Here is a 23265-nt window from a genome sequence, read left to right as displayed (position 1 = left end):
GGGGGAGGGGGGGGAGCAAAACAAAAAGCAATCCAACATACCCATTACAGAAGTGGCTATTTTGACCCAACTTTCAGGACAGACTCTTTCCCCCACACATACTGCTACAAGCAAGAATGTCCAAGAGGGAACCTGACCATGACCTACTGTTTAGAATCTTTAAGAGGAGGACCCCAAAATAAAATGGAAACAGTAAAAACGTGTAAGAAAAAGTTTATATTAAGTAATCTAAAATTATTTACCTTGATCATATACTTCCCCAACCACAGGTTTCAGACCATGCTCTTTTCCAGCCTGGTAAATCGAATGGCCATCCAGTGTCACTGCATCTGCCAAATTATCCTGTGCAGACACAAGGGCAGAAGACATGTTGAAGCTTAAGTATCAGTACTTCTCAACAGCCAGAGGCAGAGTATCCATGGATTTAGGAGAAGAGGCCCTTTAATCTGCATTTGTGAGTTTTCTTTTTGCCAAAAAGTTCTTTTAAAGGTGCTCAAATTTCTTAAGAACAATTGCCAAGAGGGATTTTAGAACTTCAAAACCACTTTCATTCAGAAATAATGCAGAAACCAGCCCTGGATCATGACGGTCTGACCAGTCTTTATAGTCCAAAAGAATCTTAGAAATGAATCCTGCAGCCCTGTGACAAACCTTAAGGCCATTCAATTTGGACTTTCATTCATCTTTTTAGCTAGTGCTTCATAAAAGCTTGAAGATTTAAATAAAGTAAATATATTTTTGAGGTCATACACATAGAGTTTGAAGTAATGACTTCTGAGGCCGTAAAATCTGAATGGCAAAGTGTACTCAAAAGCAACCTTAAAGCATGCTGGCTTGTACCTCAGCAAACAGCCACACATTCTGGGAGAGGGGAAGCAGATGGCAGTGCATTTCTGGGAAAGCATCTAAAAAGACTGTCCAAAGTGGGGAATGCAAATCTGGGGCATCCATGGCTGGGAAGGTGTTGAAGAACAGCGTATCTTTTCAGCTGACTTTACAGTCAAGTGTGGCTGGAATCCTGCTACAGATGTAGGATTGCTCTGGATAGCACAGGATAGGACTTCCCACAGCTGCCAGGACTAGAGCACTGCTACACGCACCTCTGATCAGCTGAACCTGGCTCTGTGTACTGGACATACTGGAAGCCAGGAGAGGGCATCTTGCAAAGAGACAAGATACTGCTGAGAAAATAATTAGCAGCTTGACATTTTGAATTTCTAAGCCGATTCCGGGTTTCTTATCAATTTGCTTAACCTCCCATTCAGCACTGGAGGGGGTAATTTAGTTTCTCCATCCCTTGGCAGTTTGCTGAGCACTGGTTAGGCTAGAGCTAGGACTATGCTGCCTAATGTAGCACAGCAATTTCCCACAGGCTGAGCCACATAAAAAACTTGAAAAATATTTAAGGGATCATGTGAGAGCATAGGTAATACAATGTTGACACCTAAATCAGACTTGAAGTTGCCAAGTAATTTTAAATATTTTATTTATTTGGCTCAAGGGAGGAAAAAAAGGTATTAATTAACTGAAACAACAGATGTCCTGAGAGTTCCTTCTCATGAATGAGAGCTGAACAAAGCTCCAAGGGAACATGGAGAGGAGTTGGGGTTGGGAGATACTTGGATCTTAAAAAATCTTTCTGGAATAACCAGATCTGATATTCCACTGGCAAGAGCCAAAGCACAGGACAACAGCTGAGGAATCAAATACAGCCTGTTGTTTAGAAGGGACACCTGACACTGAGAGGAAGGAGAGGGGGTGGGAGTTACAAGGACCTTACCCTCAGGGATAATGAGCCTCTAGAATTGGTGGTGGACAGTAAACAGAGCAGATAAAATGGGAAGGACTAGCCACAGAAGACAAGGACTGAATTATGTGGACATATTTCCATCACTTTACTGAGGGGAAAGCTGAGCCTTTGAGCTCTGTTTAGGAGAAGAGCCTCCTAGCAATAGCTTGTGTATAAATTAACAGAACAAGACAGAAAAAATGCCTATTGTTGTATGTGATGTGAAGTAGTTCACAGGCTACAGACCTTTCCTTTAAACACATACAATCACTGCTGAGGTGGCATATCAGCAACAGTGTGGGCATTTTAATTTTTTTTTTTTTGTAGCAAGCATTTGCCAATACATTTAGCAAAAGCACAGGATTATTCCACATATGAGTTTTTGGTAAGTATATGTATGATGGTAATACCCTGGTTAATTATTTTCAGAGGGACTTCATTCCTGTGTGTCACAACCTTTGAGAATTACCTACAGAAGTGTTTAAAGAAGAATAGCAGCTCTGGTCACATTAAATATTGTCAGGTCCCCTAGTTTAATATTTAGTCATTTCTCAATTTTTAAACACCTTCAAAGAAAAAGGTTTTTTACTTTATCCGTGTGCTAACACATTCACAGGACTAAGTCCAAGTTATGTAGTGTTATAAAACTGCGTATCTCTGCCTCTTCAGCCACTGTGTCCCGCTCCCTTTTTGGCCTCAGAGAGCAGAGTTCAGTGTGGATGTGTACTCAGGGGTTCCACACAGAGTTGGCTGGCCTGAACATTTAGTAGATTATTAGCACAAGAAAAAAAGAGGTCTCAAGGACCAAGCCTCATCCAAAGCCTTAAAGTGAAGAGTCGTTTTATCAGAATGCTACTTATTCATGCTATCGGCCTGCAGGTTTCTGAGTTCAGCTAATCAAGTTTTATTGGAATCCAAGGCTTCAGACAGGAGCCTACTGTTTGCAATGGCTTAAAAATGCAATTCTCTGTGCACTGTATTTCAGAAACAGACACTCATCAGCCCTTTGTAGAGTCTAACCGACCCCTCTATGGAATGCAGCAATGAACCTAGCAGCTTCAGGAAGATCTGATATTAGAAACTATTCCCTATCTAATCCCAAAGTAAGATCCACATATGTATCAATATCCACTCTTAACATTCTTGATTCCCTCGCTCAAGAACAGTATTCATCAAGAAGCAATGTGGTAGTTTTAGCAGTCAGACAACTCTTCTGCTTTACTTACAAGATACCGATTTCTAAAATTTCCTCCTTTTTTCTGGCCATACAACCACCTGACTCATCTCCCTTCAAACTACTCTGCCAGGCCTTATTTCCTGGCTCTGAACCTCTTCTCCTTGACAGGCTGCACCTCCTCCCCAAACTTTGATTTTCCGGGCATGCCTACACAGAATACATATGGTCATTGAAAACCTCCACATTTCCTTCAATATCCACTTGTTGCCCCCCACTCCCTCCTAAGGAGGGAATTATTTTCCATACATCATTTTGAAAAGTCACATGTTTACAGTCTTTTGAAACGTCCCCCAAAGCTCCTTTTGGAAACTGAGCATGCTCTGGGCAGCTGCTCAGCCTACTTGCTGCTGTGTACTGGGAGATCTGGCTGTATACTGGGAGATGTGGCTCACAGCAAGATTGGCTTTACACTCATCTCATCTGTATACACAGCAGTTTCCATGATGGGACCCTGAAATGGGAGTTTGATCCAGAGTTTATCAAAATACAATCTACTTACATGCTCAGCAGCACAGCTGAGCACCTTATAGCTCCATCCTTTCTTAAATATCTGCTAAATAAATCTAACAATTCCCAAATCAAAGATTAGCTTTTGGAAGGAAATATTCAAGACCTTCGCTGTGTTCCTAGTGACTGGTCACACATGACTAGCCAAATAAATGACACGGGGACATTCTGACATTCAGGTTCATATGTATACCTTTATGACTCTAAAAAAATATATGCATTGATCTTTCAGAGACATGAATGCCAAGAAGCATTCAGTCATCTGCCTGGATCATCTAACACTCACCACAGAGCTGTGTACATTGCCGCTGGATTATTATTAGGCACATGGATAAATTAAATCGATGACACTGCTGTCACTCACAACTCACCTTGATCATCTGCGTACAGTTAGCAGCTGATGCCCCCTCCGTACATTCCAGAGGGGGAAGGATGCCGGCCCTACCAAAGGCCTTACTCATGTCATTACACTTGGCAAATTCTTGCTCAGAGACAGTGCACCACCGGATACGTTCCAGGCTGAGAGCTGCAAACACAATACCAAGAGAAAATATAAAACATATCTGTGCCTTTGTAACAGAGCTTACCATTTAAAGGTTCTCAAAGAGCCAACCTTTTATGCTGCTCCTCCTCCCAAACAGAAAAAAAATCAGGGCTCTTTCAACAGTGAGTCTTTAGAAATGGTTCCACCTTCATTCAGATTATCACGAATACTGAAGTTTTTTGGACTGGAAACAGGATATCCAATGGCATCGTTTCTGACATAAATGACCACAGAACAGGGCAAGGCATCCAGACTATTCTTAAAACCTTACAGAATACGTCATCTTTCTCAAGCCAAAAGTGTTTAAAATTACTATTTAAAATGATATGCTACAAACCCAAAGAGACTGACCAAAGACAACACTGTCTCAAGCATTGCTAGTTAGTACCTGAAGTCCTGCCACAGTCCTTTTTGGTCTGGATTAAAAAAAGTTGATCTTAGGTGCTCAAGAGCCTTCCCACTAGGCTTATTATGAAAACTAAAAAAGTAAACTTGTCCCTTCAAAACACTCTTACATCAGAGGCTGTTTCCACAGTCACAGAAGGGGAAGGCAGTTCCATGAATGAAAAGACTCAGGGTTAGCAGTGGAGATTCCATTAATCAGTGAAGAAAGGTGTCTTTCAGCAGGCCCAAATGCTACCCTACTGAGCACCAAAGCTACAAACACTTTGTTGCTTTTGCAAGAATATGTAATCATGCGCAAATGGTGCAGCTGTACATAAAATGCATATGCAAGTATGGCTTATGCTGATAAACAAGCAGAGATCATTTTTGTAAGCAGGGGGCGCCACAATCCATTGCTTTTCTACAATTCTAATTTTTAAGTTGAAAGCTGCTCTAAGTTATTTGTCATGTGGTTTTCTAAAAACTCTAACTGGCCCCCTTCTTCCCCACCACTGTCATGCAGCTGAGACAACACATCTAACTCTGAAAGTTAAAATTACTCCACTGGTGCTCAGCAGTAGCCATGCATGTTTTCTGACTTTGTGGCTGCAGACCAAACAAAATAATGGATGCCATAAAGCATGTTTTTCACTCGATACTGAAACAGAGGGTTTGGGTGCTGTTCCACTGCAACTCAAGAGCCAACTCTACTGCTGTCAACAAACATGAAGTCAGACTTGGAAAGCTTACAGGAAGTTTTGATGGCAGCATGTGCTATTAGACGGATAAACAACTGCTGACCTCTGAGTTGCAGGAATTCTGAAAACCAAGATCATTAGAAAAAAGGTACAAGGTGGTCATGGTAAAAAGGCACCTCACAGAAGCTTAACATCTACCTCATCTGCCTGGGTGAAATTTTCAACATTAATGGCTTGGTGCAGGAGGAAGAACCTCAGTTTTCATTGATAAAGGGGTTCGCATTTTTCTTTTCCTAAACATAAGCAAATGGAAATTAAGTCGGGTTCTCAGCATCTCAGTACATATAGCTAAGTGCCATTCTTCAGCCTCAGCAGTCTGGTTTTAGACAGAAACACACAGGAAAATGCATGAATTGTAGGACAGAATCATTAGCCATATACACATGAAACAAAAGTAATTTAGCTCTGTATTTTGGCCAAAATAGTGAAACAGCATGAATCTGTTGCTTTTTTCCTCACTCATCTAAAAGAGGTCATTAATTTGTCCCTTTCCAAACTGCTGAACTTTGCTGTTACAGGAAAGCCAGGTCCTGAGCAACTTCCCTTTTCATTCCTTCCAAGTTATCCCATCTGAAGTGGGTTTAGGCACAGACAAAGTCTGTCGTTAGCGTCTCTTCTGACTGTCCACCAAGAACACCTTAAAACAGCAGGTCAGTCTCTGAACCCAAGTTTCTGCACAATTTTGGCCCTTCTGTACCTCTGTAGATATACATAAAGCATGAACTGGCAGGAGCTGGCAATTTCCATTTGAAATACGCTCAGGTTCCTAAATACACATATAACTTTATCACTAGCAAACATCCAATTAACTCCTTTGCTGAAAGAAACAGCACTACACCCTGTAACATCAAATGGCTAATACAGATACTAATACACTATCAAAGACTTTCAACAGCAACAATGTAAAAAAAAATTTTTAAAAGAGAATAAGCTAGAATAATTTCTTTTTGAAGAACTGCAGAGTGTTTCAGAAACAGCATCCGCACCTCTGGTGAAATTAAAAGCTTCTGCCATTAGAATTTGGGAGTGACAGGAGAAAGCCAACATTTCACACAGAGCGTGACAAGTGGAGTAAGGCGATTATTTTTATTTTTACAAAATAAGTGTCATAGAACACTTTTTCACACTTGTGAGAAACAGACACCACTGAAACATATTCATTGCTGGGAAACACATTTGACACCAATGAGTCAAGACACATACGTGGTGTTCAGACCAGCTTTTTCTACTCCTTTTCTATTTTTTCTATCCTTTCTTTTTATTTCTTTTTCTGGCCACATGAGACTGGTTCTGAAATAGTGGTAGTTTCCCCCTGCTCTCTCACATCACATAGAAGTCAACCCCAAAGACACCAGGGCACAGCAAAAGGTTCTGAAGGACACTTACCAGTATGAAAGAAGAGAATATAGAAGACATTTCTGGAGCTCTTCATGGTGAAAATCTCAGGATTTGTGTTTTTTCCAGCTTTCAGAACTCCCAGAGATCAAGGCTTCTGCAAGGGTGCTCTCCCCAGCCTGCTCTCTGGTGAGAATCAGCAACATCCACTTGCAGGTGCACTTTGTTCAACCATTTATCTTGCTTACCTCGGCACACGTCACCTCATCATGACTATAGTGAAAAATCCCTCCCTCTCTTCACACCGCCTCTACAACTTGCAAAAAAAGTCAGACTAGGACATTGCAAAATACCTGAGGCACCAGTGAGTTTGTTACTGCTTTAGCACCACCTATAGACTTCGATAAGCACCTACACACTGACTGACGGGTGAGGAGGGGCTGTGTAAAGAAATCCTCATTTTAAGTATTTTAAATTCTATGTATTCCCTATGTGTTGGGGCTCAGGAAGCAAAAGTCGATTCAAGCAAAGCACTTTATCTGACACAGCTGACCGTCACTTTTTTTGCCATATTCTCAGCATTGTCATGAATTCCATAAAGCCATAACAAGAAACCCAGGCCTTTAAAACAGTGAAGCCTGGACACTCTACAGGTGGTACAGTGCATGCAAAGTGCTCATCTCCTGAAATTTAATAGCAAGTGCTATGAAACAGCTGAAGTAGCTCGATTTTTTTAAGTCTTTAGAGAAGGTCAGAAAGTCTCCTCTCTCCCCAAAAGAGTAAAACCTCTGCTGACAATAGTTCTGTTAAAAGTTATGGTGACTTTAAGAGTAGCTTTCACAGAGCAACACTCACTTACGCTGCCCTTTTCTTCATTTCTCATTAGTCAATGAACTGTAGCCGCTGGCAACGCTTTGTTTAGATAAAAGCCATTTAGTGCTGCTTTGCTTTGCTCTGCTGACTGCCATTTCTCAGCTCAGCACCCAGCCACCACAAAAAGAACTGCTGTGTACTGCCATGAAGCCCCATGCACACCTTTACCACCTTCTACTGAGAGTGTGCAGGAACAACACAACCCTACGTACGCGTCCTTCAGACAGTCTATACGGTCAGTAATGTTTCACGGTTGCTTTCAGGAGGTAGTTACTTAGCTGCTTGACTGCAATTTGGCCAGGCTGCTAGCTTTAACACTACCAGCACCTGTAAGACAACTGAGTTGAAGTCAATTAATTGCTTTTTCAAGTTTAGAACTTAAAAAAAATAGATTATGACCCCTCTAGACCTTCTTAAACAAAACTTTATTGCCAAACTTCTTGGCTGCCTAGACCATCTGGAATTAGTCGTTCCTTTGTTGTCTAAAGTGCTAAAGAATGACCTGGCATACTGGAGTCCTTCAAATTTCTGTGAAGATCCATTATTGGGATCCCTCCTGTGCCTTTCCCAATGGCTGGATTAACCTCTCAAGCCCTCTGATGCCTGCAGCAAGGCTTACACACACACACACACACAGATGAGAAGACTGATGCACAGTCTTAGCACCCGTTGCTTAAGCCTGCAAGGGCAAGATTAATAAGAAATTAATTTGGTACCAGGCCTCTCCTGTAGTTCTTCTGATCTTCAGAAGGTAGAAGAGAGCCTTTTTCTACAGGAGGCCTACGCTGAATGCAACCCCCTCTAAACCATCACACAAGCACAGTTCATGATAATTTAGCTCTTTTCCTATTTTATTCACAACTCTATGAATATCTATGCTTTAAGGAGTTATTAAATTTCCTAACCTAATTTTCAGCACAATTTAGCAAAAATCCTCACAAAGGAAATTATTAATATAACTTAGTAATAGGGAGAAGCATATACTTCATCAAGCATGCTTCTGTATAGCAGTTACAAATAGTTGGGTTAGCAGGCAGGGAAGAAAACCCATAGTGCCATCACTGGGCCAGCAAAAGTAGGGTGGTAATGCATCTGTATGACACCATTTAGACTTCCTAATTAATCTAGCTGTTAAATTGGAAGCCTTAAGAAAAGTACACATATTGTAAAATATATCTTTAAACTACAGAAAGCAAAGCGTTCCCAAGAAACAAAGACATATCAGCACCCAATACTGGAAAAATGAGATCCAGAGAAACACTAATTAATGCAAGATCCTAAAAATTACAAGATAAAACAAGTCAGTTAGGAGCTTTAGGGCTGTCAGGATCAACTTTTCTGCCAGGACTCAAGGGCAACATCTGAAACAAATAAAACCAAAAATGCAAAGACACCCCAGAGTTCTTTGGGTTTTCTTGATTCAAGACTTGTTTTCACTCAAGCATAACAGCTGTGCAAGGTAAGTTTTCCGACTTCAGTCTGAGTGTAATATTTGGTGACACCTGGCTAGTACATGACAAATACCTGGGAGAAAAGTTCTATGAAAGTTATTCAGACACTCCAATATATGAAAGAGTAATTCCTCACATATTTACTCAGCTGAACAGGACTCTTTCTGATAGGTTAAAAAAAAGAGGTCTTGAAAAAAAAGTGTATACAATATAGAGATCTCAGATGTTATTATGGTTTACATATTTGATAGCTGAGATTTAGATCCTTCTATTTTTTTTTGTTGGTCTGTTTTAAGATGTCTCACTGTACACCTCATATAATCAGTCACTCTCAAAGAGACAGACAATAGCACACTTTCAGCTCCTTTAAAAATTCAGACATTATTTATCAAAAGTTGCATCAATCTTGTACACCTTGCACTTACATAGACAGGAGTCTCAGAAAGACAGCACATCTACTGCCAAATCTAAAAAGAAAAATTATTTTGGGCAATACACCAGCTACTTACACTTACTGTAAGTCCTATAAGTATTCCACATAGCACCAGCAATATTTATGTCCTGAGTTTAAAGCTGCTTTTAGTGTAATATAACTTCAATAGCACCCATCTGGTCACCAATGTCCCTCTAACACATTATTTTCATTTACAGTCTGAGTCTATTACTTTAAAATGCCACAACACCTATATTTCTTTTGATTAAAAACACACTTGACAAATATATTGTACAATAAAGTTTATTAGCTGTTCTCCTCTTTCTAACAAATGGAATGGATAGTGTTGATAATTCTTTACAAACCAAAGCTGATTTGGTTGTGTGACTGCCCCGTGACTGCCGTAAGTACATCCCTCTTGTAAACAGTCAAGTTTCAAACAAGCAATGGCAGGTACCAAATAATATGGGAATTAGAAATTTTCATTGCTGAAGGTAGTTCCACGTTTTGGTACAATGTATTTATAACATTCGGTACTGAAGTTTGTGCATTTCAAACGGAAGATCTTGTGCCTATGCAAACCAAGATGAACACGTACAGTAAAATAAAACGTATTCTTGACTCTGAATTTTCCCTTTGGTTAAGACATGCATATTACAAGGGGGGGGTGGGGGTGTAAGAGACAAACACCTGAAAGTCTGTAGAAAAGAGGAGAACTTGCATGTATTTTTTCCTGTAACTAATATACCCTGGACTTTATGCCCAGCCACCATAGCCCATTTGATTTCTTGTGATTAAGGAAGGTAAATTCTAATTTGTATTTTTATTTAAAACAAAAAGCTAGGAGTAGGTGGTAAAAGAAAAATATATATTTTATATATATATATTTATACGTGTGCGCAACTATGTAAAGAAAATAATTCCCATAGTTACAGAGTTTAGTTAAAGAAAGTTTAATATATATATATTTATTATAACAAAATAGGCAGTTATTGTGGGTAAAATATTCATTAAAATCTGACCCCTAAGAACACACACATTTTTAGGCTATGAATCATTCTCTCATTGCCCTAATGACCATCTCTGCAGCTGTTTTCTGTATTACTGCCAATGGAAATCTGGCATTCCTCTGAAAAATACAAGGTTTCCTAGCACCTAAACATTTTAGGCTCAAAAAGTGTGATGACCATTATCTATAAACAATTTCTGTAAGACACTATAAATAGTGTTTCACGAGGAAGATTAAAAACATTACACATCTTTGTCCCTAGCAATATTATTGGCAAAAAATGAAAAAATAGATTATAAGAATATCCATATGAAATTATGAAAATGAATATCCCTTGAGGAGTAGTAATGGGATTTAATGAAAATGTTAACTCAAAATTTGAAAGTTTCTCTCTAACTGCCTGGAAAGAAAAAAAAAAAAACAAAAACCAACCCAAAACGGTGAGAATAGAATTTAACTCAGAAAATAAACCCTGAAATTGATTGCCCTGACCAAACCATGCTATTAAAGTTAAGCGTGCAAAGTTACTCATGATTTACAGCTTCCTTGAATACAACTTTTCTTTCAATTGTTATGAAATTTTAAAAGAATGTCTATAAAGCTTTTTTGAAAAATCTTTGAAAGTTACTTTCCCTTAAACATTAAGGAATTTTACCAAGCAATTCCCTCCCACCCCCACCCCAAACTAATAGCTGGTCAGGCCATTCCATTGTCATGTTTGATAAATGGCAAACCAACAACACACAATATTACAAATTATTTAAACTAAGAGAGACACCAAATGTAAAGCATTATGGGAACTGCAGAATGTGATGGTTAGGGTATGAACCACGCTGGAAAGAACTAGAGGCAGGCTCCACTGGAAGGGCTTAAGAGTCGTCAGATGTAGTAGGTGATGTCAGTTAGAAAATGAAAAATAAAAATCTGTTTTCATAATTTTTCCTTTGCTGGAACCCAGATGTAAGGCCCAGACTGTTCCTCTATGATCTGTTTCACTTGGTTGTAGATTTCTTCCAGTGTGTCTCCTTGGACAATAGCTGCAAAACATAATGTGGCAATCAGCAATCATCCCTCCTAGCTCTGTACAGAAACCAAGATGTTCCAAGCCAAGCTGTTCTTTTCTCTCAGAGAGGGAAAGAGGATTTTAGATTGCTGAAGGAATGGACACCCATGGAGATTTCTGGTTTCTGTGCTGGAAGGAAGGCCATTGTTGATGGTACTGCAGGACACACAAAACACCATCTCTCCCACTCAGATTCTTGGGGTCAGGAAGTGGTTTTCACTGTACTGTAAGTATACATATACAACTGAGAAGGATTTTTTGCTTTTCCTAACCACATGTTAAAAAGCTTGCCTGAGTCAGTTCATATCCTCCAGTATTCTTTTTGGTCCAACTTTCATGTGTGTTTCCAACTCAACAAAGCAAGACAGACTACAGGGCTGTGTCCTCATGCAGCCAGTCTGAATCAGGCTTGCTATAATGCACACTGGTGAAGTCCTCAGCTGGATCCTGAAACTTCATAGCAAGGCTGGCTGACCTTGGGATTTCTACTTGCTAGCACTACCTTTGCTTTTGGCCAAAAAAAGGAGGAACTCATGGAGTTTATTGCCCAGTCAATACATTCAAATTTTGTAGTCAGTAGTCTTCCTTATAGAGTTAAAAGTGCAATTTATATTCAGATGGTGTAGGTTAGATATATTTTCTCCAAGGCTAGAAAATAATTAGAAATGAGCCAATATGGATGTGTTCTGACATATCAGAGTGAAGTATGGTCGGGTAAAAATGAAGATGAAGTTTAAGCTGTTCTTACCACGCTTCAGTCTGAAAGCAATCACCATGAGATACCAACTTCTTTTTAATTAGGATCGCCACCTCAGTGTTGATAATCCAAGAAACAGGTTTAGCATAAAAAATAGTTTTGGAGGCAGGACAGACTCACTCTTGTGCATTAATATATTACTGCTGCTTCCAAGATTTGCTTTCATGTAAATTACTTCTTTTATATCTCTACTTATCACTCCCATCTCTTTTTAAAAACTTTCTCCCCATCTGCAGCCCATTGTCATAGTGCCTGTGGGAGAAGGCTATTCAATTATTATAGGTCAAGTATAATATTCATAGCACAACAGTGCATTAAAAAGATTCAGAAATGTCTTTGCATGCAAGTAACCATAAAATTCAGCATCTTACTTCTCTCCAGCTACGCTTAGCCACACCTCTTCCAAAGCTCAGCACCCTCAAACTCTTCCAAAGCTCAGCACCCTCAAACCAGAAGATGGATGTACTCTTCGTGTGCTTCAGTGCCAAGTTTAAGTCTTTTTAAACTTAACCTACTGATGAAGTTGATTTCAACTACCCCACATGATGTGGTATTTTTTAACAGATTAGGGAATGCTCACACATTCTGTTTTACTACCTGACTCATATGAGTGGCAGTCTCCAAACTGTAAGTAGTAAGTGGGATTTGTAATGTATTCAAGTCTCAGATTTAGAAAAAGATTCCTGGCCTGAACTGGATTATCAAGGACAGAAATCTGACCACTGCTATCTTCCTTTGTCAACAAGTCCTACAGTTCTGAGAAGAAACATGGCTGTGAGCACTAGAGCACTTAAATAGGTTTTCGAAACATTTTGAATTATGTCCCTTAATTTCCTGAAAAAGTGTCCTATATAATGCCATGAGACAGTCTAGGAGAATATCAGCTACAAAATAAATATTAATATCTATTAAAAATAACTAATTCATTTCCTGAACAACAAACCTGACACATTTGCAAGTCACTTGGTAAGGGCCTCTGTAGCAGGAAGAATTCGCAATATATGTTGAGAGTCCCATAACTTTCTGGGTGCAGACAGATAGAGCGCTATGGGAAGAATAGGAGAGCTAGATGCAGTATTGGGATAAACTGACAGCTGCGAGGCAGCAGAGAGGGAGAAAGGCAGACAAAAAGGGAGGGACTCAGGTTGTGTATTGTGTGGGTAGCACACAATGTAGAGAACAAGGCAGTGGGAAGACTGGGGTAGGGAGTCTACTGGTTCCTCTATCTTCTGCTCATATGAAGCCACCACCCTTCCCTGTGTCTCTGACCAGGTGGAGCAGACCGTTGCATTTGCAGCTCTGCCCACAGAAACTGTGGAAGGAGGAATTGGGCAAAGGAGTCATGTCACAGAAAGAGGTAAGTGGGGCAGCAAACTCTGAAACACTGCAGAAGAGAACATAACAGGAAGGAAAGGACTGAGTGTCTCTTCAGGACAGGAATAGGGAAGGCTCATCTGTCCTCCTAAAGATCCTGACTTGATCTCCTCCAGCTGCAAGCCATAGTGCAATCAATTAGCACAGTCTGAGTGCTTGCAGCCCATCCCTTGCTGTTACAGTTAGGTCTGTGGCATACACAAATTTGATTTGCTAAGTACCATAATGCGTAAGACTTAATTAATTACCATAATTCTTTACTTCCTGATTTAATAAAAAATGGAAATGAGTAATTTTCTACAGGGAGCTTTGCTGGACACTCTCAGCTCTGCAAATAAAAAGCTTTAAGTGTACAATATATCAATAAAGCAAACATCTGCATTACAATAGTTAGGAAAATGGTAGAAAGTCTCAGTTTTTAAAGCCTAAATTAAGCTCCCAGAAAATTTCTGTATATATTGAATTAATTCATCAAATTGAAATTGGTGTAGAGGTACTAAGATGGCTCTATGCTTCAAAATAATCACAGATTACCCAGAAAACAAAGTTCAGCCTTATCTCAGCAGTGAGGCAATTACTACTTTACAGCAAGCAATAAAACTTCAACTCTGGCAAGGGAACAGTCCCAAGCAAAACACACCTGTGAAGTGTTCAGTAAACTCTTGCTCCAGTTTCATAGCTCTCTCAAATGTCTTCCTGGCTTGCTCTTCCGTTAAGCGTTTATTCATTTCCCTGGAACGGAAAACATTATACATTTTAAAACTACTATCAAATAATTGGAGTCTTTTGAATAAGGTTTTAAACTGTTGTCTGAGTATTAAGCTTAATAAGAGGCAGGTTCCTAAACGACACACCTAAACAAAGATTGCAGTGGGAATGAAGTGTTCTGACACTATGTTGCATGGAATTTAGCACAATGACATTTGTTCTCAAGCTCTTTAATTTGGATTAAAAAACCCATCCAAAAGTCCCTAGAAATTAAACTCAGGAAATTAAATATTGTTTCAAATGCAAATATTACAATTGCCTTTACATAACTTGCAGTTGGCTTTTCAAACACAACAACAGTCTCAAACAATTTAGCCTGAAGTACTTTCTTTTACTCACATGATGTTTTCCACTGTTTTGGGTTTAATAAAAATGGAGATTGGGTACAGCTGGGCAATCTGCAACCTTTTGATCGCATTACCAGAAACATCAAGAATGCAATGTTTACCCTAAAAAGTGAAAGAGAAGGGAAAATGGCACTAAGCAAAGTTTAAGTCGCAAGTATGCATAACACAACAATTTAGAGAACATGTTTCCACTGAAGCCAACAAAATTAGAGCATTTGCATCAATGATACTATGACTTCACCACTTTGGCACAAGGTCCCACAATGTTCCTCTGCTGGGAACAGACATCATTTGAGATGCTCCTAATCCTTCCTTTCTTTCTCCACCAGAGGTTGCAGCCCAATCAACAATGCAGCTCCATCCAGTGGAACAGCTGTACTTTAACCACACCACCAAAATTATTTTTTTCTTTTTTTAAATCATTTGAGGATCCTTTAGGGAGGTGGCCATGTCATGGATGCAGTTGAGAGAGGAGCCAGATGAACCAGGTGACTTACCTGGCATACCTGAGGGAGTAACCACCCCCGAAGGCAGAGAAATATGTCACCATTGGAACTGAATACAAGCACTCTCCTCCTCCCCCCAGGTACCAACACACACAGTAGAATACCAAGTCTGAGATGGTGAATGTAATTTGTTTGGGCCGATTATTTTTTCATCTCTTAAGAAACAAATGTAACTTAACCACTCCTTGGGGAGTTGGAAGACAAGGTGGTAGGGCTGCTTTTCTCCCCACTTCTACTCTCCCACTAGAAATGATTTTCCATCTCTTTGGGGTATCTCATCTCAAAGGCTCTTCCTGTTCCTCAGCTCCTCTCATCTCCAATATGCTCATTTCCACCTCACACATTTTTATTTCTTTCCTTTCTAAGTAGCACAGGAGTAATTTGGCATACCATCATTTTAGAAGGCCATGGGGGAAGAGGAACAGAAAACCACTGTCTGGTGGCTAAAATAAGAAAATCTTTTTCTTTAGCAGGAGACCAAGAATGGCAGAATTCTGTGACCCAGGATACAAACTCACAAGCACCATAAACCCAAAGGTTACTCATATCATACAATGCACTTCCTGAAGTCCTGAGAGGTCATTCCTGGAGGGCACATGGACAAGTAAGGAAGTGACTGTAGTCTGAAATGACTGACATGTTTCTGCTTCCTGGCAGAAGAGATCACTAGGATCATTTACATTTGATTTCTTTCACAACAAAACCACAGATTTTATTTCAGGAATTCTTATAGAGGATAGAATTATTCTTCCTACATGAACTACTGTATCTGCTTGCTTTCAACTGATGATACCTGTTTCCCAGATCCAGCCCATGGATCCAGATGCTGACTGGTATCATTTAAGAAAGGTGTTTGTATGTTCTAGCAGAGTGTTTTACTACATGTGCTGATCTGTCCACATATTTCAAATGGTTTCTCTTTAAATGTGGTATATGCTCTGGGAACTGAAAATTAAGAGCATTACCTGGTCCATTTTTCTTTTTGCGATAACACACTTAGTATTTGCTGTGTTTGGCCCAACAGCTTATGCCAGATGTCAAAGGATTTGGGGCAAAGAGTGGAGGACTAGATGGCCAGCACAGTTGCTGTGCTGGACCTTATGGAATATAACTGTGACGGTTTATTCCAGATCAATAATGAACATGCATTAACAGGGGCCTCAGACAGAGATTTGCAAGCTGATAGTGATTCCAAAGTAAAAAGGATATGAAAATTCCTTTCAAGTGAAGATTTGGAAGACAGAGAAAAGAAATGCAAATATTTCACAATACAATTATCATGTTTTCATCCAGAGAAGCTATTTTGCTCTTTGCACAGTGTATGTAAACAATATTGTACTTATTTTTCAGTTCCTTACTTGCACTGCATCTGATTAAGAAACATTAAGAGCACAGAGTGCCTTTAACAATAACCAAACAATGACATCAAAAAGTGTCTTTAGCTGGGTCCATTGTCGGTAAGGAAATGAGAGAGATAAGGATCACCTGGAAGCACGGGACAATGAACACAATTTAAAGCTATTGCAAGAATACCATTTCTGGTACTTCTGGAGTAGTAGCAGTCACTTCTGTTGTGTTTTTCTCTAAATTCCTCATAGAAAGTTTGGAAATCATCGTTTGTATCCAGTAATAAGACCCTCTGAAGAGAGTCAGCTCTTAAGCGAGATGGAGAGGAATACAAGGAGAGATTAACCCCAGATTGACCAGCTGGCAGTCCTATCATGATTTTGTAGTCAAGTTCCGAAGGACAGGCCATTGTTTCCCACAAAAAAAAAAACCATTAACTGGAACTGAGAAATTGCTGCATCTACCCGAAGTCCCACAGTGCCTGTGCAAGAGATTTAATAGCATGGAAACATCTGGTAGTACTTTGTTCTTCATGTCAGTTTATAAAAGATTCACAATCATTTTGTACCTTACTAATGCCACTAGATGGGCAAAAGAACATAGCCAATTTCAATTTTAGGATGGAAATGAAGGATTGTATCTGTGCTAGCAGGTGAAACAACTGCCAACAGGTTTAAAATGTTTAAGTTGTTCAATAAATAGTTTCATCATTTAATTACATGATAGTTTCACTACTTTGTTCAGCTTCCCATACAAAGTACTGTTCATTTACTTTAACAATTTTCTAATTATTTTATTCACTTTTCTTGCTATATACCATGGAGCCATGTTCTATTCCATAGGATGAGAAAGACAGCAGAAGAAAACCATCACATGAACCAGAATCTCACCATGTTCACCCTGGTTTTGATTGCAGTAAATTACACTTTCCAGAAATAACAATACTCAGCCATTTGGGCAGGATGGCCTACACTGTCTTCCAGAGGACTAACATCACTCTCGTCTCACAAAAGTTAACCCCACTTACCCTCTGCATGTCCAGACTGAAAGTGCTCATGCTTGTGAGTTCGTTCCCACCTAGAAAACAGCTGCTTCTTCTCTCATATGGATCAGATAACACTGTCTACTCTAAATGCATCGTATTTGTAAGCAGTAGAGCAACACTCATCAACAACATGGAGCATTTGCAAAGAATTTTCACCAAAACCATTTTCCTTTAAAACAAGCATCTAACTAAGAAATATGCTTTCTTCTTCAAACTCCTTTTCAGAGAGCTCAAGTAAACTTCAGTTTGAATTTAAAAATACTTAGATTTTGCAAGAAACAGTTAACTAAAATGTTGTTTAGGATAAAACCAGTAAGGTCAGTCTTCAAAATGGAGTGGTAGTTATGTAAAAATTCTTTCTAAAATTGTGTTTATTGCATTTACTCTTTTCCCTTTGTCAGCTAAATCCATGAAAGGCACAAAGAATAAAATTTTTACAAGTTTTCTTCTGCACAGCTTTATATAAATGGATCATCGCATTAATCAACTCCACCACCACTATTTTTAATTAGTTAATGATCTATGTATGCGAGCTAGGCTAATTAGCCTGTAATTCCAATTATTTCTTTATTCTCTTTTTTATAAGAAGGCACAAACTACAGTTGCTCTTTTCCCATAATTTAGTCATGACACTTTTCATTATTCCAAGACTTCATTACTTCCCTAAATGAATTTGTGACAACAAGCTTTGTTTCTAGTTTTGTACAAATTTCTTTTAAAGTCAGAGGGTTCCTAATGGCTTCTTGTCATTCTTTTCTTTTACCCTGTGAGCACAGTCAGATAATCACCTCAGTAAATGAAAGTAACTGGCACTGATTTACCTTTTCTGCTACTTCTCGCACTGACTGGACACTTGTTCCATAAAGATGATTATTGTACTGGCCAGCTTCAATGAATTTGTGATCCTGAATATCCTTCTCCATTTGCTCTCGAGAAGTGACAAAATGGTAATCACGTCCATCCACCTCATAATCTCGTTTTGGTCTAGTAGTATCTTTAAATATAAACCAGTATTTTTTAAAGCATAAACAGAAAACAGTGACTTTTTTTCCCCTACAATATCCAAAAACAGTCTCCCATTTATACTGCAAAGTTTTCACAAGCAAATAGATGACTGACAATTAAGATAGGTCTACAAAGTTTAGACAATTTTTTTTTAAACTTGATGTACCAAGGATGTCTATTAAGAAAATTAACAGGAAAAACATAATTTAGAATTGTTTTCGGATTTTCTGAGACTTACGTGGAACACATGAGCCAAATTTGTCTGGAAATTCTGAGATTAGATCATCATTTATTCTGTCTTTCATGGGTCCCAAAACAATCACAGGTCGAGTGTAACTGACTATAAAACACAAAGGAATAACATCAGTTATACTTTGGTTAAACTGCTAACTTTTACAGTTCAGCACAATAAGCTTTATCACATAGCAATGATTTAAATATCTAAAATTTCCTTAAAGGAAGAAAAACATGTTCAAGAATGCAAATCAGTTAATACCATAGTCACAGTAACATGCTAGATCTTCCCTCTCAAATCACTATCCTGGATAACTGAAGATGAGTCTTAAGTAAAATCCTTCATTCTAACGAAAAAAGCAAAAGGAGAAAGTATGAAAATCTTTCCACTTCAAAGAGGTACCTAAGCAGTAGCAGAGTTCATGAAATTCTACTTCTGTGCTCGGAAAAGCTTCTTTTCCTCTAAGACCACAAGTAAATACTCGTGTATGAAAAGGCTCAACTATATATAGCTTCTGTAACTATTAACACCCTTATAAAATTAAGTGCAGCATCTTTTAAAAGTAGCTTAATTGTTTATAGTTACAAAGGGCTTTTGGTTGGAAATTAAGCTTAAGCAGAAAATATCTTATTATACTGAAAGAACCATCAAGACAATATAATGCCTAAGTATCCTGCCATTAGCATATGATCTTGTCTGTATAAATTTTAGGTTTAGGTTCGGTCTATCTTTACTGCACAAGTAAGTCCAAATTAAATAAAGTATGACCTATGAAATATATTATTTGACTCTCAGAACTATTTTGTTTCCAGGATATTAATATATTCATAAAAGGAATGTCTTAGATCTGTTAACCTATTAATTTAATAACCAACATCTTTGCTTAAAGACTAAGGGTGGCCCACCAGCATCTCAAGACCCACTAGTGTCTCAAGTCCAAGTACCTTTAAAACTATTTTGGTCATTACAGTTCTTTATTCCTCTGGACTTCTTAAAAGAAAAATTCCTGTGGAAGTGAATTAGTGGACAAAGGCAGATAACATATGCAGGGAATGTATTACTGCTCCTAAGCAAAGGAATGAGGTACTGGTTCTTTTATGGCCCTCCTCATATGTGACTGTAACTACGTTTATGAGTCTAGCATAGTGTATTTAAATGCCAAAGCACTTGGCTTTCTAAAATCTTCAGTTTTATAATATGACAGTTACTAAACCATTGGCTTGTGTGAAGTCTCGTTCACATCTTTTCTCTTCAACCTTGACATTAATTCACTTGGTATTACTATCGTTCTCACTAAACCATTAAGCTGTCAGAATCCGGAAAACTAATGCCTGTTAAAAAGATTTTTTTCATTTTGTGAGACCCTCTGGTGTGTATACAGACCTGGCAGCTGCTCCCTGGAGGGTAACAAACCTCCAGTTCCCTAGCTTAAGCACACCTTACTTAGCACATCGAAGAGGGCCTACCATTTTCCCATTTCTAGCATGGTCTTAACTCATGCATTTCTCATCCATGATTTTATTTGGAGACTACCAAAATTATAAATTACGTGATATAAATAATGTACTTTGTATTAGTGTTGTATAACATTTTTTACTACTTTTGGAAGCTTACTGATCGAATGATGCCCATATTAACAAGTCAGAGTGGAAAGTGTATATAGGCATGCATGTTCCACAATGCTATTAAAAGCAACTGGGCCATGCCACTCACTACATGAAACCAAAAATGAAATTTTGACACCCAAAATTCATGTATACATGATGTGTATTTACTTCAACTGCCACCTTATTTGATAGGTAATAGGTATCAAGTATTCCCAAAGGACATGCCTTTTATATATTAATTTACAAATACTCGATAGGTAATAGGTATCAAACACCCAAAGGACATGCCTTTTACAGACTAATTTACAAATATATTAACTATGTATCAGATAATGTAAATCAGTCATTAGCACCTGTCCTGGTGAATGGGAACACTAAAAATTCTGTATCTATTACACACGGTGAAGCAAGATCAGGACTAAGGTGAAAAAGAAACGATAACATCCGCACTGGAAATCAGTGAAAACATTTAGTTTTAAATGGAAGTGTGAAAAAATATCTTCTCCTATCAATTTCCATTTCATGCAAAAAAAAATTTTTTTTCCCCAGGAAAAAAAAATTTATCACTTGGCACTTGCTAATAAAATTAGCCATATATGAAGCCCATACAGAAATGGAAGACTGCTGCGTTTTAGAGACATTTAAATTAAAGCTTTAGAGACCTTAAATAAAGCTTTAGAGACATTTAAATTAAAGCTTAAATAGACAAATGATATATTGTCTATTTTTTGCTGCACCAGAAAAAAGGAACTGCAACAGTGAGAATGCTAAAGCAATATGAAACAGAAGAAAAACATAATTTCTGAGGTTCATATTGACAAAACTGTTAAACATACTCTATTTTCTTTATACAATGTAAACCACACATAATATATTATTTTAATTAGCACACCTTTGGCTCTTGCACTAAATAATTTAGCAATTGCATTTAATAATTTATGCCTTTATGCTTTATTCATATGAATAATGGTAACAAGTTCAAAACAGTGAAGAAGTTTATCATGGTGCTCAGTACATAAGGGCACATGAAACATTCTGATAATTCAGATTATATTTACTTTAAACTGAGCAAGAGATACAAACCTTCTTGTTGATTGACTGGTTCATATGACAAGACGTATTCCTCCTGGCCACCTAAAATGCAAATGCAGACATATCTATGTATTTTTTTCTAAACCGACATAATTAAATTGAGTCATTCAATGAACTAAAATGATACAGACATTTCGCAGTAATATGCATTACAATGATACTGATGAAGGACACTTTTCAAGAGTGATGAACTATAAAAACCACAAAGATAAGCCAAACACAAAATTTTAAAGCATAAGACACATACAGTATAATTTCCTGGTTTATGTTAGCGTGTCAAACTGACATCAAGCACAAGAAGAATTTTACAGCATTCTTGAAATGCTCTTGTACACTTTTCCCTGAATGAAATGCATGCATGCTATCATTCACTGCTAGAGGCAATGCCACCTTCAACATGAAAATTCTCCAGACTTTGAAGCCAGCATTTACAGTATCGCTTTTCTATATTTATACAGGGCTGACAATCATGTATGTTAAGGTGTATATATCTTCCACTAACTTTACCATGAAGTGCCATTTACATAAACATCTTAAAAAATATATTTTAATAATGAATTTTTAAAGATGAAGTTGAAAAGAAAGAATGCTTTGTATTGTTCTCAGCTCCAGAAAGCACATCAGCAGTGAATGAAACTAAAATAACTAAGTTTTGACCTTTGACAGCTGCAGGCTTTTTAAATGTTAGTGAAAGCATCTGAAATATACCTCAGTTGCCATCTCTCTAGAAGATTATTTCTAGTCTAACAAGATCTCTGAGCAAGATTTCTTGCAATGAAATCATTAAAAATTAACTCCATGACAACAGAGCATTTATAATTCTGAAAATACAAGCTCAAATTGTATGACATTACTATGAACTTCAAATAAAATAGTCCTTCAGTAACTCACTTGTGTAATTTTGGAACATTCTTTAGAGTTCATAAGCCATACTTGTAACAGACAAAGGAACATACCAATGCTATACCACAGCTGTTTAGAAACAGATGGCAGATGAAGGCTTTTACAAATTCATATATTGCTTATATATATATATATATATACACACATATATATATATGTTCTTTATTTCATAGCAAATATCATTGATCTTTTAAATCTAAAATTTATAATTTCATTAAGAGAAATACTTCTCTTATTTGTAATAAATTTGCATTCAAACTATACTACATCAATACATGACTGAACATTTTAATTTTGTAAGTTATTGCAAGTGAGGAATACCTTAAGACAGACACGAAAACATGCAACCTGTATCTTTTAATATCTCAAAAATTTACTCATGCAAATGGATTTTAGAAGGACAGTATATACTTTCAGAACCCCTTTTAGGATAGGGAGAGGAACAGGGAATCACCAACTATCAACTCATTTGTGAAAGAACCAGCTCTCGTATAATTAGATATTTCTTTGGGAAAGTCACATTGCTATAAGGTCAAAAATTAGTTATGCAAACTACTGAAGAGATAATAACAAGTAAAAAGCATCCCCTGATTGAGGGCAAAAAGTATATATTGTCACTGCTTTTCAATACTTTGGAAAAATGAATATTAATAGAATGAACCTTTTGAACAACCGTACTCATCTGTAATCAAGATAACTTTCATATTAGACAGCAGTAAGAAGAAATTAAAAAAAATATTTTAATAAAAAGTGCTTGGAATTACACATTCAGATAAGCAAATCTGTGACATTAGTAATATTATGAGGGCTCCTCAAGTAACAACAGAGTAAAAAACTAACTAGTAGTACCAATAACAAGCTTTAAACATAAATAAAGCAAGCTCTCAGAAAAACTT

At 37.8% G+C, this 23265-nt stretch overlaps 2 protein-coding genes across 18 annotated transcripts in view; both read right to left on the bottom strand.

The window, feature by feature from the left end:
• Positions 1 to 9499, bottom strand: part of LOC113483503 (melanotransferrin-like) — a 23190-nt gene extending 13691 nt beyond the window's left edge. The window contains exons 1-3 of one of the 2 annotated variants that reach the window (XM_026855107.1): positions 6606 to 9499; positions 3905 to 4059; positions 243 to 342 (exon numbers count right to left, since the gene is read on the bottom strand). In XM_026855107.1, coding sequence (XP_026710908.1) covers positions 243 to 342; positions 3905 to 4059; positions 6606 to 6651 — 301 coding nt within the window. In that variant the 5' untranslated portion in view covers positions 6652 to 9499. Of the gene's footprint in view, positions 1 to 242; positions 343 to 3904 lie in introns of both variants that reach the window. The other variant, XM_026855105.1, reaches the window with a different exon arrangement.
• Positions 9500 to 10045: 546 nt separating this feature from the next.
• The window catches only part of DLG1 (discs large MAGUK scaffold protein 1), a 143806-nt gene continuing 130586 nt past the window's right edge, over positions 10046 to 23265 (bottom strand). For 11 of the 16 annotated variants that reach the window (XM_026855098.1, XM_026855087.1, XM_026855090.1 and 8 more), the window contains 7 exons: positions 23031 to 23066; positions 21458 to 21508; positions 18771 to 18872; positions 18349 to 18521; positions 14622 to 14731; positions 14155 to 14246; positions 10046 to 11357 (listed from right to left, as the gene is read on the bottom strand). In XM_026855098.1, coding sequence (XP_026710899.1) covers positions 11251 to 11357; positions 14155 to 14246; positions 14622 to 14731; positions 18349 to 18521; positions 18771 to 18872; positions 21458 to 21508; positions 23031 to 23066 — 671 coding nt within the window. In that variant the 3' untranslated portion in view covers positions 10046 to 11250. The remainder of the gene's footprint in view (positions 11358 to 14154; positions 14247 to 14621; positions 14732 to 18348; positions 18522 to 18770; positions 18873 to 21457; positions 21509 to 23030; positions 23067 to 23265) is intronic. The other 5 variants (XM_026855089.1, XM_026855097.1, XM_026855092.1 and 2 more) reach the window with 1 other exon arrangement.

Source organism: Athene cunicularia (assembly GCF_003259725.1).
Source record: "Athene cunicularia isolate RWA chromosome 9 unlocalized genomic scaffold, athCun1 chr9_part1, whole genome shotgun sequence".
NCBI lineage: Eukaryota > Metazoa > Chordata > Aves > Strigiformes > Strigidae > Athene > Athene cunicularia.
The sequence above is the reverse complement of the archived record's forward strand: the minus strand, read 5'-3'. Positions and strand labels throughout refer to the sequence as shown.